Source organism: Neovison vison, chromosome 9, assembly GCF_020171115.1.
Source record: "Neovison vison isolate M4711 chromosome 9, ASM_NN_V1, whole genome shotgun sequence".
NCBI classification, from domain to species: Eukaryota; Metazoa; Chordata; class Mammalia; order Carnivora; family Mustelidae; genus Neogale; species Neogale vison.
The window spans coordinates 75279231-75294861 of NC_058099.1; the positions used below are offsets into that span (position 1 = coordinate 75279231).

At 43.0% G+C, this 15631-nt stretch overlaps 2 protein-coding genes and 1 long non-coding RNA gene across 3 annotated transcripts in view; 2 read left to right on the top strand and 1 right to left on the bottom strand.

Annotated features, from left to right (window-relative positions):
- Window positions 1–1590: 1590 nt before the first annotated feature.
- Window positions 1591–2897, bottom strand: LOC122916960. Its single transcript, XR_006386331.1, has 2 exons — window positions 2018–2897; window positions 1591–1913 (listed from the first exon to the last, which is right to left on the bottom strand). It is a non-coding gene; the product is annotated as an uncharacterized LOC122916960 (long non-coding RNA).
- A 98-nt stretch (window positions 2898–2995) lies between these two features.
- ISCA1 (iron-sulfur cluster assembly 1) lies at window positions 2996–15536 on the top strand (the record flags this gene model as incomplete). The annotated part of the gene is made up of 4 exons (XM_044264157.1): window positions 2996–3220; window positions 9591–9644; window positions 12372–12477; window positions 13878–15536. Coding segments are annotated over 4 exons (534 nt in total), but the record flags the coding sequence as incomplete, so codon positions are not given.
- The window catches only part of C9H9orf153 (chromosome 9 C9orf153 homolog), a 29491-nt gene continuing 28509 nt past the window's right edge, over window positions 14650–15631 (top strand). Inside the window, exon 1 of the mRNA XM_044264158.1 lies at window positions 14650–14662. Coding sequence (XP_044120093.1) covers window positions 14650–14662 — 13 coding nt within the window. The remainder of the gene's footprint in view (window positions 14663–15631) is intronic.

The window sequence follows — 15631 nt, forward strand, 5'->3', positions numbered from 1 at the left end:
ACTGGCTGGATTTTTTATGTCATTTTGCTGTTTTCTGTCTCACATGAATTTCATCATTTCACTTATAATCGTCCTCAACGTACCTCAGCCACCTTCCCTTTTCCTCTCATTCAAGTTTATTCTTATTATTTTCCTTTTCATGGAAACCATGTTTCTTTATATGCTTTTAAGAATGTTAAAAAGCTTCCTACATTTTATTCTAGTTCCTGGGTAAATTTCAGTCCCTCACACTGATCAATGGGACAGTGACCCGTGTTTGCCAGACCTGAAGAATGGATGACCCTTGACTTGGGCGCTGGTCACAGCCCCTTCTCAGCACCCCAGCCGGGACAGGTGCATCTGCTCCATGCTGAGGCCAGCTCCTTGTTATCGTTCAGATGCAGCTGGCCTGTCCCTCCGCAAGCTCCACAAATGCTCCACTAGCACAATTTCCTCTTTCTCCCAGGAACACATAAAATGAAATCTATTCTTACAGCTCCGTCTACTCTAATCCCTTGCTCAGTGTGTACAGTAATCAGCAGAGTGTACAATTAGAGATGTCACTAAAATGTTCTGACATAACTTCAGTTTACTTTTCATTTTCAAATGTGTTTCACAAATGATTCTACTTAAAAAAAATCTTTACTGAGTGGGAAAATCTGGGTAAATAGGGTCTATGGTGTTACAGGCAAAAAAAGAAAGAAAAAAAGTTCAGATTCAGATGTTCACAGAATTCAACAAACTCCCATAAAATTGTAAAGATGTACTTAGTACTCTTTTCTTTGAAAGTAGGCATGTTTAAACAACAGCAGTCAAGAATTTAGCATGCTTCCCTGGGTGGAATTCTAGGCTTACTTAGGGTCTCTGGCTCTGCCAGTTCTCCAGCTGAGAGTGTGGCAATCCTCCTAACCTCATGGCAGTTCAGTTTCCGTGCCTATAAAATGGAAGTCACACCTGCCCTTTCATAGAGGAGCGAGGATCAAGTGAGGTCTTGACTAGGAAAAACACTTTTAAATGTCTGAAACTAAGGCCCAAGTGCAATGTTGAACATTTCCCTATTTTAAGTTTTTAACCTATTGGTGGAAATCTACATGTGGTCACAGCTTGTCAACTCCCTCAACAGTTACCACACCCACCTCATGACGCCCTAGGACAGCTGCTACCCTGAGATAAGGGAGCCCACATATTTCTTATATAGTCTCAAAAACCCCCTAAGGCCAGTTTATCTCAGGGGCCTGCACCAGTTTCAAATAACATTAGGTATGCCTGACCCACCACTAAGTAGATTATGTGACTTGCCACTCACACGCAAAACAGCCAACCAAGTTAAAAACTGAGGAGTGTGTATGAAATAGATGAAAGAATTAAGCATACGTGGGGGGATCCTGAACCAGAAAATTTAGGATTAGATTTTTTACTTCTTTTCTAATTCACTATACTAAAAGGCCAGAGTTTATGCATCACTTTTAAACTAGTCGTCCCAATGTTCCTGCCTTACCTATTCTAAAATTGTGAGGCTATGAGAAAGTGTGCCCAAGGGTGCTCTTGAAATCTATAAAGTGCTACACAATTACATAGCAATATTTCAACAATGAATCATACATGGCAACCTTTTTTTTTTTTTTACATTTTATTAACACTATTAGAACAGTCCAGGTTCACAACAGAACTGAATGGAATGTGCAGAGTTTCTGTATACTCTTGTCCCAACACAAGTCCAAATCCTCCACTATCCACATCCTGCACCAGCGTGGGGTATTTATTTTTTTCAACTGATGAACCTATGTGGACAGAACATTATCCCCAAAGTCCATTGTTTACATTAGGATTCCTTCTTGGTGTTCTGAACAACTAGCAACAGTTTATTGAGTTGCTGGTACTTAGCTATGTGCCATACACTCCTCCAAGGGCCTTTCATTTAATCTTCACAGTGTCTGTAGGAGGAAGGGCATCAGAAGTAAGACACCTTGTACCAAATCACCCAGCTAGTCCCATGAAGCCAAGACAAACCCACCATACTTGCATCATCTAATCTCACCGTGTCTTTTGTGTTAAGCCGGGTTTGGAGGCAAAAACAACCATTCTCTTACTGTCATCACTTAGGGGAATTTTGAACTCTCCAATCCTGTAGCAGATGAAAGAAACTGGGCTCTAAAACACACTTCGCTGATTAGTTCTTTGCACACGGAAACACTGAGCCGAGTCCATCCTCCCCAGGACCGCCCCACCGACCTTCCTTTTTCCTTGACCTCTGCGAGGAACGCCGCCTATGAGAAAAGCCACCTATGGGGGAGGCTGCCCTCCCGAGCGCTAACCCTGCTGCACTTCTGTCCTCCCAGGATCGCTCATTCTTTCCTGGACTCTCCATTTACCAGGCTTAGGTGTATTTCAATTAACAAGCAGAATTATAAGGCAGAGGCCCCTGAGCAGCCACGGCAAGGTCTGGCGGACAACAGGTGTTCATTCAAGTCTATTCGGTGGTTCTCGCTGAGGGCTGACGGAGCTGCCCAGTCACATCCCCGGAGTGCGCTGGGTTCCAAAGTCAGCCCCTGAAAGCGAAAGCTGTATTAGCACCAACCTCCAACAGCCCTTCAAGTCAGCACGCGGTGAGGGGCGGACGAGTAGGGGTGTGTTTGGGTGGTTATTTCAGCACCCTGCGGTAAGTGTATGCCCTGAAGAAGCGTCTAGCTCGACCAGGAAGGAAGACAAGGACGTGCGCCTAGGCCTCGGAACCCTTCTGCTCTGGAGAACACCAGCTCTCGCGTTCAGCGTTCCTAAGCGGTGACGCCGCACCTTTCCCAGGGACAGGTCGGGGAAGCGACAAGCCTCCAGAGTCAAGCCAGCAGCCACTCCGCGTGCCCAAACCCCACTCCCCACGATGCGCCTAAGCAGCCCACGGAAGACGACGTTACACCCCCACGCACCCCAGCCTCGCGCTAGTGCCCCCGCGTCACGTGCCCACAGCCCGAGCGCCGCGCCCCGCCCTCCGCCTGTCACTCATGCGGCCGCCCAATGACAGCGGCGGGGCGGGCCCCGGCGGGGTGGGGCGTGGGGCGCCGTGCGCCGGAGCCTGTGGCGTCAATGCGGCCGCCGTGTCCATGGAGAGAGGGTGAAGTGGCCGAGCTTCGGCCCGAGGCACCGGGGCTCCGGGACGGCGAGGATGTCGGCTTCTTTAGTCCGGGCCACTGTCCGGGCTGTGAGCAAGAGGAAGCTGCAGCCCACCCGGGCCGCCCTCACCCTGGTGAGTGGCCGGGGCGCGCGGTCGGACGGGTGACATTGGTTCACCTCCGCCCCCGCGAGGAGGTCACGGCGGCACGGCGCCCGGCCCGCTGTGCGGCCGCCGCGTCGCCGCCCTGCCCTCCGTGCCCTGGCTGGGGAGATAAACAAGCCCGGGGAGCCGAGCGCCCCGGGAACTACGTTTCCCAGCAGGCCGTGCGCCGCTGTCTGCGGGGCGGTGGGGGGCGCCGCGTGTGCGCGGAGCCCCGGGCCCCCGGGGAGGCCCGGTGCGAGCCGGGGCCGCGACTGTGCTCGGGTCGCGGGCCCTTAGGAGCTTGAGGAGCGGGAGGCTGGGGGAGGGAACCCGGACTTCTGCCCTCGAGGGGCGCGGGGAGGGCGGAAGCTCGCCGGGGGACGACGGGGCGAGCGCGGCGAGCGACGTGAGAGCTACCGCGTCAACAAAGCCCACCCCTCACTGAGATCAAGGCTGTAGTGCACAAAGGGTCCCTTCCTGGCGTCGGGGAGGTTTTTTGAAACACCCTCCGTCCCTCCAGCGGGCCTCGGCCGTGGTCGGCTCTCACAAAGGACAAAGAAGGATAAAAATTTCTACCCTGAGTGAGCGTTGGGCGTTTTCTGGGTGAAAGGTTGAACACCCTGGGAGGGCACCGGAGTCCATACCGCGCACGGTCACCGCAGGATTTACCACGCAGACGCGATCCCTGGTGCTCTATGCAGTTTGTTTGTTTGTTTGTTTTAACAGGGAAAACTCACATACCAAAAAAATTTACGCCTTTAAAAAATGTACCATTCGGTGGCATTTAGTACATTCATAATGTTGTGCAACCATCACCTCTGTCGTTACAAAACATTTCACCCCAAGAAAACTCTATCAGTTAGACGGTCACTTGTGTTTGCCGTTCCGAAAGAGTTGGATTCCATAAGAGAGCTTATGAATCAGTTCGGCCTTCTTCTCACCCCAGTCTTGGTTAAGGAGAAGCCTTTGTGCAAGCATTCCGCATCTAGAGAGTGGGAAGTCGAATTGGATCACAGATTCCATTCAAGCTAATGCTATAAAAAAGCCTGTTGTCAGAAAATGAGTTGAAACAAAGTAGAAGGAAGTTGTGATCAGGTGGGAGGATTCATATTTATAATGGATAAGTGTTTTTCAGCCGGTACAGGTTATCCTGATTATTCTATATTCCTGTTTTCTGTGCCTCCAACCCTGTTTTCATGTCCAGAAGATAACCTCATCAGATCTGAGAATTCTCCCACTGTCTTGAAATCACAAGAACTGAAGGGCCTGGGTCATACTTTGTGTCTTTCAGTCTGAGTTAAAAAATACTGAGAACTGAAAAGAATTCTGCTACTGATAATGGTAGAGCAGAAAGAGGAGATGCTTTTTTGCCTTTTCTTTGTCCATCATTTAACATATTACCTGCTTGTTCAGAATCTCTGAGTCATTCCCTTCCTCCCCATTCATTGTCATTCAGCTGACATTTAAGACCTCCTGTGTTTCAGGACAAAAAATAAATTGGGTTACCCAATTCCCACCCTCCAGGGACATAGTTGTGGGCCAGGCCATTGCCACCCCTGGAATTGCCAGGAATAATAACAGCTTACATTCTCAGACCTGCGCTGTCTGCACTTGCTCCTGCTTCATGACCTGTCACCGGGCTTATTCTGCTAACAGAATTGTGTCAGTTCTTCATCTTGTCAGTTCTTAGTTCACAAGGGCTCTGTTGCCTTTGATCAAGTGTTTGATTAACTTACCAGAGGCTAAGTGTGAACTTAGCCTGTTTAACTGTCTAGCTAACTTTAAAAGTTCCTTTCCCTATAGTCTTAGCTGGTGCCAGAGAAAAAGCAAGTCCTGATTGTTTTCCACCCATAGCCCGCATAGCAGGCTTGCAGTCATTTTAATCAGCATATGCTCCCAGCTCCCAAGACCCTGGCATGAACCTCATAAATCCTAGCATGTTCTGTGGAGTGCAGAAGCAGGTAGGTGATCAAAGGACTAATGAGTGAATACAGATAAAAGCAAATGAAACCAGAAATGATTCAATAAAATGGGTAGGAAGAGATCAGTGTTACCTGGATACATAAACTTGACATCTGTAATTTGACATGGTGCAAACTTGTCTAAGTGCTGTACCTACGTGGCCAGCAGAGGTCATCAAACGGCTAGGAAAAGAAAAAGGAGTTGATGAAATGAAAACATGGTTCCATGCTGTCAGGGCCCAGGTGTCCGCGTTAACTGATGTTAGTCCAGGAGAGGACTCATGGTTTGCTGGAACAGAAGGCTTACTTTGGTGACCAGCTAGCTGCGCTTAACACTTCTCTGCAACCATAGATGGTTTCTTGATTGAATGTTTTAAGTCTCCACCCCACCACTTCAAAGTGAGTACTTTTAGACACCTGCAGAAGAATTGACAAAAGAAATTGAATTTTTAGGAACCAGAGTAAAATATGATGAAAGCCTGAAGATTAACACTACCCTGCTGGCAGAGGCTTTTATTTCCATCATTCTACAGATCAGAGTTAGTGCAATCATAATTTAGGATTATGGACACCTGTCCATAAAGTGCAACCAAAGTTGTAAGAGAATGATGGTACACAGCCAGCATCATTCTTCATGCCCAGACAAATTAATTCATTATGTGCATTGAGTGCTTTAAGACTTAACTTTCTAGTGGTACCTGATTGAGAAGGAAGAGGAAACAATGTTACTTGAGCCCCAGTTAATTAATTGAAGGACAAGTACCAGAAGTGTTTTGGAGCAATGACCAAGCAGTATTTGTATATTTAGGCAATTTACAGGGCATTCTCCAGGAAACAATTGCAGGTCGCCTAAATGTGTAATCATAAGAGGATAGTTAAATAAATTAGAGTAGATCCAGTTGGTGACCTATTATGTAGTCACTGTATTTTTTTTTTTAAGTTTGGGAGTCCTAAGTCTGCATTCCTTAACTTACTGTCCCTTTATCAGTTATTTAATCTTTAATACTTAAATCACAGAATTGTAAGAATGAGATGATGCATATAAACCATTAAACACCTGGAAGGTACTCAGTAAATGGTTAATATGTTTATTATTGTGTATTATGAGAAACATGAGAAAGGCCACAAAATATACACACACAGAGATGACTAGGAAAAGACAAAAGGGAAAACATCATAATGCCATCTGTAGCTATTAAAGAATGAGTTGAAAGATACTGTAATTTGTTCATTAGCTGCTATTTATCTGCCATCTTTTAAACATTAAAATGCCACATTTATAATGAAATTAAAATAGGTTGTAGTGGGCGCCTGGGTGGCTCAGTGGGTTAAGCCACTGCCTTTGGCTCAGGTCATGATCTCAGGGTCCTGGGATCAAGTCCCGCATCGGGCTCTCTGCTCAGCAGGGGGTCTGCTTCCCTTCTCCTCTCTCTGCCTGCCTCTCTGCCTACTGTGATCTCTCTGTCAAATAAATAAATAAAATCTTTAAAAAAAAAAATAGGTTGTAGTTGTTGGCACATGTTTTGTATACATAATCATGGAGTTAGCTTTGGTTTTAGTTTTGTTTTCTTGAGCAGCAAAATATTAAAATTGCCTGGGGAATTACTTAAGGAAATACAGTGTTAAGGATGAGAAGTTTCTGATACCAAAACAAACTAAAGATCTTTTTTAAGGGCCTTTTGTCTTGTTCTATGATCTACCTATGAGTAGATTAAAAACGATCATTCTGTTTCATTGAGTTTCAGGAATCTTAAACTTTAATTCATTGGCCAAATTGCATGTGAATAAGTCATTAATTATATATACATTTCTTAGAAAAGTGTAGGTGTCTTAGTCGTTTGGGGGAGTGCATGGAAACGGGAGGCTCCCAGGCCTGCAGCATGTTGTGAAGTTTTTGGACTGTTGGCCAGATTGAGTGTACTTACTGCAGAGTTGCCAGAGCCTGCAATGACTGTAGAGCCCAGGAGGATACAGAAAGTATTTTTTTATAGCTAGCTTTTTTTTTTTTCCAAGTGCCACATGTTCCCTTTTAGTCCTTCTGACTTGTTCTAAAAATCCAATCCCTCACTTAGAAAGTGACAAGATCTGTATCTTTCCCCTTAAGTACGTACTCTGCTGGGTTTCCATCAGTAACACTCTGCCAGTGGAGTATGCTTGGTTTTGGCCTGACAGAGGAAAACTAAGACTCATTTTGGTTCTTATGATGACAGTTCCCAGGCACACAGGTTACTTTTCCCTGGACAGTATAGGGGTGTGAAGTCAACCACTTTGGGATAGGTGGACCACTCCATGAATTGTTTTTGTTTACTGTGTGTTTTCTACTAAGATTTGGGAAAAGAAGAAAAACATTATTTTGTAAAATCAAATTTGGTAATTTAATAATCATGTGGAGATAGAAACACGTGGGGCTGTTGACAGAGTGGTGTGTACTCCCTGACTTTTGTTTTGGTCTTGTAGCAGTGAACACTCCTCACCTTTGACTCCCCAGCATTACAGGGCAAGTTGTACTTGCAATAAATATTTTCCCACGGTTGTACTTTTCGGAAATCCTTTGCTCTTTGACAGTAATTAGATTAATTTCTTCAGTACTCAATGTGGGAAATAAGACCATGAGACCAGCAGAAGCTAGTTTTTACTGGCATTTGTTTAGAAGGGTAAATGAGCATTTTTTAACATTCTTCTTCAGGAATATTCCTTTAACTATTTGAGGTTGGCATGCTGTGATCTCAAAAGAAAAAAAAAAAAAAACGAAACGTAATTCTATTCTTCATTTCCTTCTTTCTCTGGCATACTGCTCCCTATTTTCACTATTGTCCTCCTGTTCTGGTAGAATTGTGGGAAAAGGCCTTTATAAATCACTACTGATGGTGATTTTTTTTTAACCTTTTTTTTTCTTTTATAGTTACGCACAATAAGTATATATGTGTATACCTACTGTATATTAATAACTGAAGTCATAGTTTCACTGAACATTCATCTTTATTTAGGGTAATACATTGTTTTCTTGTCTCTTCTTGTTTGTGTTTTTAAAAGATACTAGTGTCAGCCTTCTCAATTGGTTTCATGGCTTTTCTAAATTGGGTCCAGACTCTGCTTCCACATCTTCATCTGGCCAGCACCCCCACTGGACAGGCCCGAAGAGCACACTTGGAGGCCATCCTCTTGGTCTGCTCCCTTAGCACAGGCTTGGGATTTGGCTACAGTTACTTCCAAGTCATAGGTCATAATGTCCACTCTGGGATTCCACAAACCAATAAAATGCCAATAAAAAAACTGGAGGACCAGCACAGCATTGCCAGCTAAGGCGCTAATAAAGTAGGAAGGACATGATCTCTTTGTTAATATACTCTCATCATTGTAAAGTAGCAGGTTTATATTGAGCTCTTTGTGCCTGGCACTGTTCTAAATGTACTTCGTGAACTCATTTATTTAATCCTCCCAAGAATCCTGAGGAGGAGGGTCTGTTCTCCCCATTTAAGCCAAGTAACAGGCTTGGACACAGCTAGAAAGTAGGGCAGAAATGCCCTGGAACAGACTTTGTCCCTGACAACACCGTGAAAAAGCAGACAGGACCAAGATAGAAATAGAGTAGATGTGGGAAAATTGCTCTTCCCAGGAAGGGGGGCGTGGTGATGCTGACCCATACACCTAATACATTGTGGTGCTTTCCTCATTTTGAAGACAAATGGGCCAGGTAATTAAACAGCATTGCTCCTGAAAAATGCTTCCCGCTGCTTGTTTCTGTAGTTGACTAGCTTCATTCTGTTCATCCGGATATCCTGAGATGATGTTTTAAGCCACATTTAGTAGCTGTGCGAACACGTGATGGGACTGGTATGAGAGGCACCCTCTGGGTTGATGCTGCTGCCTTATTTCCTCTCTGCATTTTAATGGGCTTGAAATAGATTTGGGGTAAACAAACAAAACAAAACAAAAAAAGTAGAGTTAATAGTAATCAAAAGGAAAACTGCCTGAAGGTTTGCTTCCCCAGCAATTCCTTTGTTGATTCTTGGCTACTGTGCCACCTTCTCTGTGTCAGGGATTGTCTTGTTGCCGAGCATGCAGCAGGAGCACAGAATAGAGGCTGCCCAGCAAAGGTAGGTTTGTGATGTAAGCAAAACCAGAGAACTGATGACAGGGAGCGGATCTTGACTGGGGGGAACAAGATTCAAAGGATATTGCTAGAAGGTATGTTAAAAATAAAAATAGAATGTTTTGAGTTGAGGAGAGTTCATGTGTTTGTGTACAAAAGCCACAAGGTACTCAGACAAGAATGGAATATAAATTTGTCAGACAAATGTGCTAATAGACTTGAATAATCTTAAAAGACTAGGGAACTATAAGGCTTTAAAGAAATCAGGTTTTGTAGCTAAAAACTTAATAACTTGTTCTTTTTTCAGACACCTTCAGCAGTAAACAAGATAAAACAGCTTCTTAAAGATAAGCCCGAACACGTAAGTAAAACCAATCAGATGAATATTCAGTAAAAAAATTGAAGTTGTATTTTCACAATGAATTATCTTGTGATACACAGTATGTTTTCATTGGTTAGGGATTTTTATTTAAAAAGTAAAATACGCTCATGATTTTTAGAGGCTCAAATAAAATATAACAGGGGGGTATTGAGGGAAAAGGACGTCGTTTTGTGACCCAAACTCTTGGCTGTCTTTCAGCCTTCTAAGGGGCCACCTCTTAAGTGTCCTTCCTGAGATGAACGTTTGTGTGTCCATCTCCTTCCCTACTTAGAGAAAGCATTCCGTACATGCTGTGGTTACGCTTTGCTTTTTGCCCCTAATAATATAGCTTGAAGTTCTTTCCAGAGCATTACAGAAAGACCCACCTTTTTTATCATTCTTATGACTGGATATATTAGTGTATTTTATTGAACAGGTTCTATTTATTTAGCCAGTGCCCCATATTAAGGTCTTTGGGGTTGTTTACATCTAGTGCTGCCACCAGTATCATTCAGCAAATATTTAGTGTCTGTGGCGTGTCAAGCCCATTGTTCTAGAGGACTAAGCCTGTGAGCCTGGCTTAGTGTACCCCTGTCGGCTGTCCTCCTAGACACAAAACTGTTGAGTAAGGGGAGTGTGCATCCCCCTCACCTTAGGGCATTGTTGCCTGTGGAATACTGTAAATTACATCCAAGTACTAAACTACTGATATTTAGTAATTAGACTTTGGAGAGGTGTCTAGGTTCTGTTGTACAACCTACATTACAGTGTAATGAAGTTCTGGCACATTCCTCCTCAGAATTACTAAATGCGAAAATGTATCCACGTGGCAACCCCGTTAGGATAGACTGATGGAAAGAGTATATATACACAGGCCAGATGAAACCCTGGTGTAGCTGCGTGTAGGTTTGAGGGATGACAGTGACATGAAGAGGATGGAGCACACACGCCTCATGGGGTGTCACTGCTGGCGTGAGCAGTCCCTTTTCCAAACTCCAGGTACCTTTTCTGCTTGGCGAAATCCTACTTTTCTGTCTTCTGTAAGTGTCCGTATTCATTCCTAGTTGTTGGACCTCCTGCTTTGCTTGAGTCTTCCTGTTTATAAAGATAAAAGCTAAGTCAAGTTAATACTCAGGACATGTGCTCCAGAATTCCAGCTAGATGGTTTCTTATTGGTCACACTGAATGTGTGAATCGCCCCGCACGTTCTCTTCTCTCACTCTGGGAGTGAATAAGACCACAGTTCTGTCTCCTTGTTAAGGACAGAAGAGACTACAGTCGGACTGCTTCATGCAGAACTCCCAGGCGGCTTAGCATTCTAGCTCCCGTATCACCAAGTGTCTGCCCTTTCCCGATTGCTTTCCTGAAGCAAATATACATGCTGCTTTTAAGAGAACCAGGATCTTCTTGGCGAAATCCTACTTTTCGTGATAATACTTTTACTGTATACTTCAAAAAAGCAGATAGGATCCAAGATTAGAAGTTCGGTAGATATTGTTAGGAAATAACATTAAGATAGACATTAGATTAAGGCTGGTATTTTAAAAGTGCAGTTTGGTCCCATTTTAACTTCTTAACATCTCTGTGGGCTGCAGTCTTTTGATTTCTGGTACTTGAGAATGTTTGCATAGTTCTGCATTAGAATTAAGGTCCTGTGTAAAAGCAGGATGGTTTCCAGGGGACGGCCTAGGGACCTCACTGAACCTAAACATAGGGAAGCTTCCTGAGAACATCTCTTGAAATGAGGAATTGAGAATTTGTTAGGTATAGGCTCCTGGGTGGCTCGGTTCCTTCGGCTCAGGTCATGATGCCAGCTCCTGGCATAGAGCCCCGCATCGGGCTCTCTGCTCAGCAGGGAGCCTGCTTTCCCCTCTCTCTCTCTGCCTGCCTTTCTGCCTACTTGTGATCTCTGTCAAATAAACAAATAAAATCTTTTTTTAAATGTTTTTTTTTTATTTTTTTAATTCTAAAAAAATTAAAAAGAATTTTTTTATTAGGTAGTCATCTATGCCATCAGGTACTTTTCTTTTTCCTTTAAAAAAAAGGGATTATTCATGTTTAGAATTAAAATTCTTCCTTTAAGGGGCACCTGGCGGGCTCAGTTGGTAGAGCAGGTAACTCTTGATCAGGGGGTTGTGAATTCAGGCCTCACATTGGGCAGAACTTACTTTAAAAAACAGAAGCCAAAAAAAGCCCTCTTCCTTTAAAAATGTTATTCCCAGCCTAATCTGCCAAAAGCAAGGGTTAAGTAGTTAACATGCATTGGTATAGTGGACTGCCAAGGCATTATATGCAGATGATAATTGTGACAGTTCATCACCTGGAAGGATGATGCCTTAAGTGGCAAAAACAAATCAGAGAATTAAGACTTATTCCTGTTATAATAAAGCCTGTGTTTAGATTATATGTATCTATGACAAGGACTGGAACTAAAAAAGAAAAAAAAATGTTTTCCGTAGAGTGGTAGTGACTGGTTTTGGGTTTTTTGCATTTAATTGGTTTTATTTTAGGATCCCCACTAGTATTGCAGTGCTGTTTGTTAAATAGCTAAATTTTTTAAATGCTTGTTTCCCTTTCCACTTATACTTCTTGGTGGGACATTTCATAGCCAGAAATCTAATATCTCTTTAAGCTTATGAAGAAACAAATGTCAAATAGCCAGGGTTTTTATGAATGTTTAATATGCACTACTTTAAAACTAAGTTTATATTTACACTGCTTTTTCAGGTAGGTCTGAAAGTTGGTGTCCGAACCAGGGGTTGTAATGGCCTTTCTTATACTCTAGAATATACAAAGACAAAAGGAGATTCTGATGAAGAAGTTGTTCAAGATGGTGAGTTCCAAGCATACATAGTGCTTGCTGTGAGGTAGGGTGGTTTGATGGACTTTCATGTATCAGACGATTGATACACGCAGCTGAGTGAGAATGTACCGTATTGTCCCCCATTTTGCTGATTAAGAGACTGAGACACGGGGAGGTGAAGTAGCTTGTCTGAGGGTCACTGAGGCTAGTTCAGTGGCCCCAGGAAAAGGTGAACCTACTCAGGTTGGCTCCAGAGGGTATGTTCTTATCATTTGTTTTATTTCAATTACAAAAGATAATCATTGCAGAAAGATTTTAAATGCTGAAACTTCAGACCGAACCATCCATCTTTTGGGAAGCAGCAATTTGACGTCTATACCAAATAAGTAATGTCATCTCGTGCTTTTGAAGAATCTGTGTTTTAATTTTTATTAAAAATGCCAGTGCTCTAATTCTCTCTTGCCCCCTGGCCCTACCCAATAATCTGATAAAACCTATTTAGAACAAAATAATGTCACGGCCTCGGGGGAACTTCAAGGAGCACTAGCACGGGTATTTCAGTGGTAGCTCTGCGTGGTAGTGGTAGAGCTGTGCTGTTACCTAGCTAATTCATCTCATTAAAGTGAAGTTACTGACCAATGATGACATTTTTGTTGTTGTTGTTTTTAACAAGTTGTTTTAAAGTGAAGTTACTGACCAATGATGACATTTTGTGTTGTTTTTTAGATCACTACATAAAATACCTTAAATATTAAATTTTTAAGTTTTAAATATTAAATCTTTCTGAAGATGATTTCTAATAACTTTATACAGTTTATATTTGAGTAATTACTCAGTTTCCTATAAGGAAGAAAGCTTTCTTAGACCAGTAATATTTATGAAGATACCAGCCTCTACCAGCGTAATTCCAGGGAGTTACGTTACTGCCAGTTTTCCGGCCCATGAGCAGCAGAAGAAAATGGCCACGTTGCACTGGTGGGCCTCATGACACCCGCCCCGTGTGTCACAGTCCTGTGTATGTGTGGCAGCTTTCCAGTGTGTCATGCGTACACATGTCCGTGCAGGCTTTTACACATTTATTGACTCTGTTTTTACAGAAGTTAGAATATACGCCTTTCCTTCATATTGCAAATTGGAAAAATGGGTGAAGTACAGTGAAAAGCAAATTCTAGTTTTGCGTGGAACTGTCATGGAGTATGCTTCTCTGCACCTGTCAGGCCTAAGACTGTGTTTGACTTAGATCATTGGGTGGAAAAGGGACAGACAGGAAACTGAGCACTAAAGCTCTTAAAGGAAATAATGAGATAGATTCAGAAGCTTCCTGTTAGACTTTTGTCAGTGGTACTATTTTAAAAGTTCACTTGTGCTTTGAATCAGCAGGTTCCATAGACCTGCAGGCTTTATGTGACACGTGTTTTCTTCTCCCCAAGGAGTCAGAGTGTTCATCGAAAAGAAAGCACAGCTAACACTTTTAGGAACAGAAATGGACTATGTTGAAGATAAATTATCCAGTGAGTTTGTTTTCAATAATCCAAACATCAAAGGAACGTGTGGCTGTGGAGAAAGCTTTAATATTTGACTACTCTGGCTGTAAGCTCCAAGAACACTCATGGAAGTCCTAGGGCTTACTGAAGAAATCATGTGACTGTCACGTGCTTAAAGTTTATAATGTATGACTGCCTTACAAGGAAAATAAAATGATGCATTTTGAAAGTGAAGCCAGTGTGTTAGATTCCAGAAGAAGCGATACTTGTATTCTTTTTAGAGGCAGAAAACGAGAAGCCATTCCTCTCTTTGGGTCATTTTCCTGATTTGTAAAGAAAAAAAACCCTACCCTGCACTTAATTGTCTTGCATCCTTTCTATTAGAACCAGCTTCATGAACGCTATCTACCTGGGAGGATTTCAGGAAATGTATTTTTAATACGTGTGCGCGCCATAGCTCGCTGTTGAGAGTGGCGTGAACGTGCATTTCCCAACCAGATTGATGGCTCATAAAATTCAGAGGCAGAAGATCCTGAGAGCGGGCGTGACGTGGAACTGCACTGGTTTTCTCCCCAAACTTGACACGGCATTTCTACATTTGTATCCAGAATGTCTTTGTCAGATGCCTCATTTGCTTTACCCTTTAGCAACACCAGCCAGTAGATGAAAGTATCGAACAGAGATTTCCTTGAACTGCAATACAGAACAGTTCTGAGCGATGGCATCAAAAGGTAAGAAATACTTGACCCACTGTTTTTAATCCATTTCTTTTGCCACCCAAAACGTCCCCTCAAAGGTGGAATCTCAGGCAGGTGTCTTAAAAGCCATCCAGCACACCCCCTCGATTCCGTACCTGGGGAAGCAGCCCCCAGTTCGTCCACCCTCACTCCGGGGGCTGTGTAGCCGCAGAGCTGGGACGACTCTCTCCTCCCGCCCGTGTAGGGGACATTAGCTCTGCAGTCAGTGAAGATCAGTGTGTGGTCTGGCTTCTTCATCTGATTGGCATTTTGATAAGGTTTCTTTGTAATTTGTTAAAGCTCATACTTTGGTTATTTTATTTTGAGTGAGAAGAATCTTATTTTAAAACCCACTTATGTGAATTACCATCTTGTTTCTTTAGAACTTTGAAACAGTGGTTTATGCTAACAGAGAAGACATTTGTAGCAACCCCGAAATATCCTTTTAAATATAGTCATCAGTTTGAAGCAGCACATGAGGGTCTTTTCTTAAAATTCCCAATACATGTACACTTTCTGGATCTCAAGTTCAATGACTGAAATTCTTAACCTAACATTTCGTCACCAACTTTCCTTTGATGGCATTCTTTTTGCCATTTAGTTACTGGTTTTCCTGGGTTTGACATATTAAGTGTTCTATGAGAAGACACATACGCTTTTTTTTGAAAGCTGACTTTGTATTGAAGTCGCCGTCCTATTTATGTCCGTTGTGTTTACTGAAGTACCTGGCACAGAGTACACCACCGCCCCGAGCAGTAGCTGTATGACGTGCTCCTGAGTCCATGTTGTTAATGCTTGTCAGCCCCCTACTATCTGTGCAATACTGTACGTATGTAGAGATTGAATTGTCAATAAAAAAAGAACATGGCCTCTTTGTGATCATAAAATTGCCTTTTCTTTATAATGAAGGAGGGTTTGGGAATAGTAGCGACTCATGAATAATGGCTGTTTTCTCTGACCAGT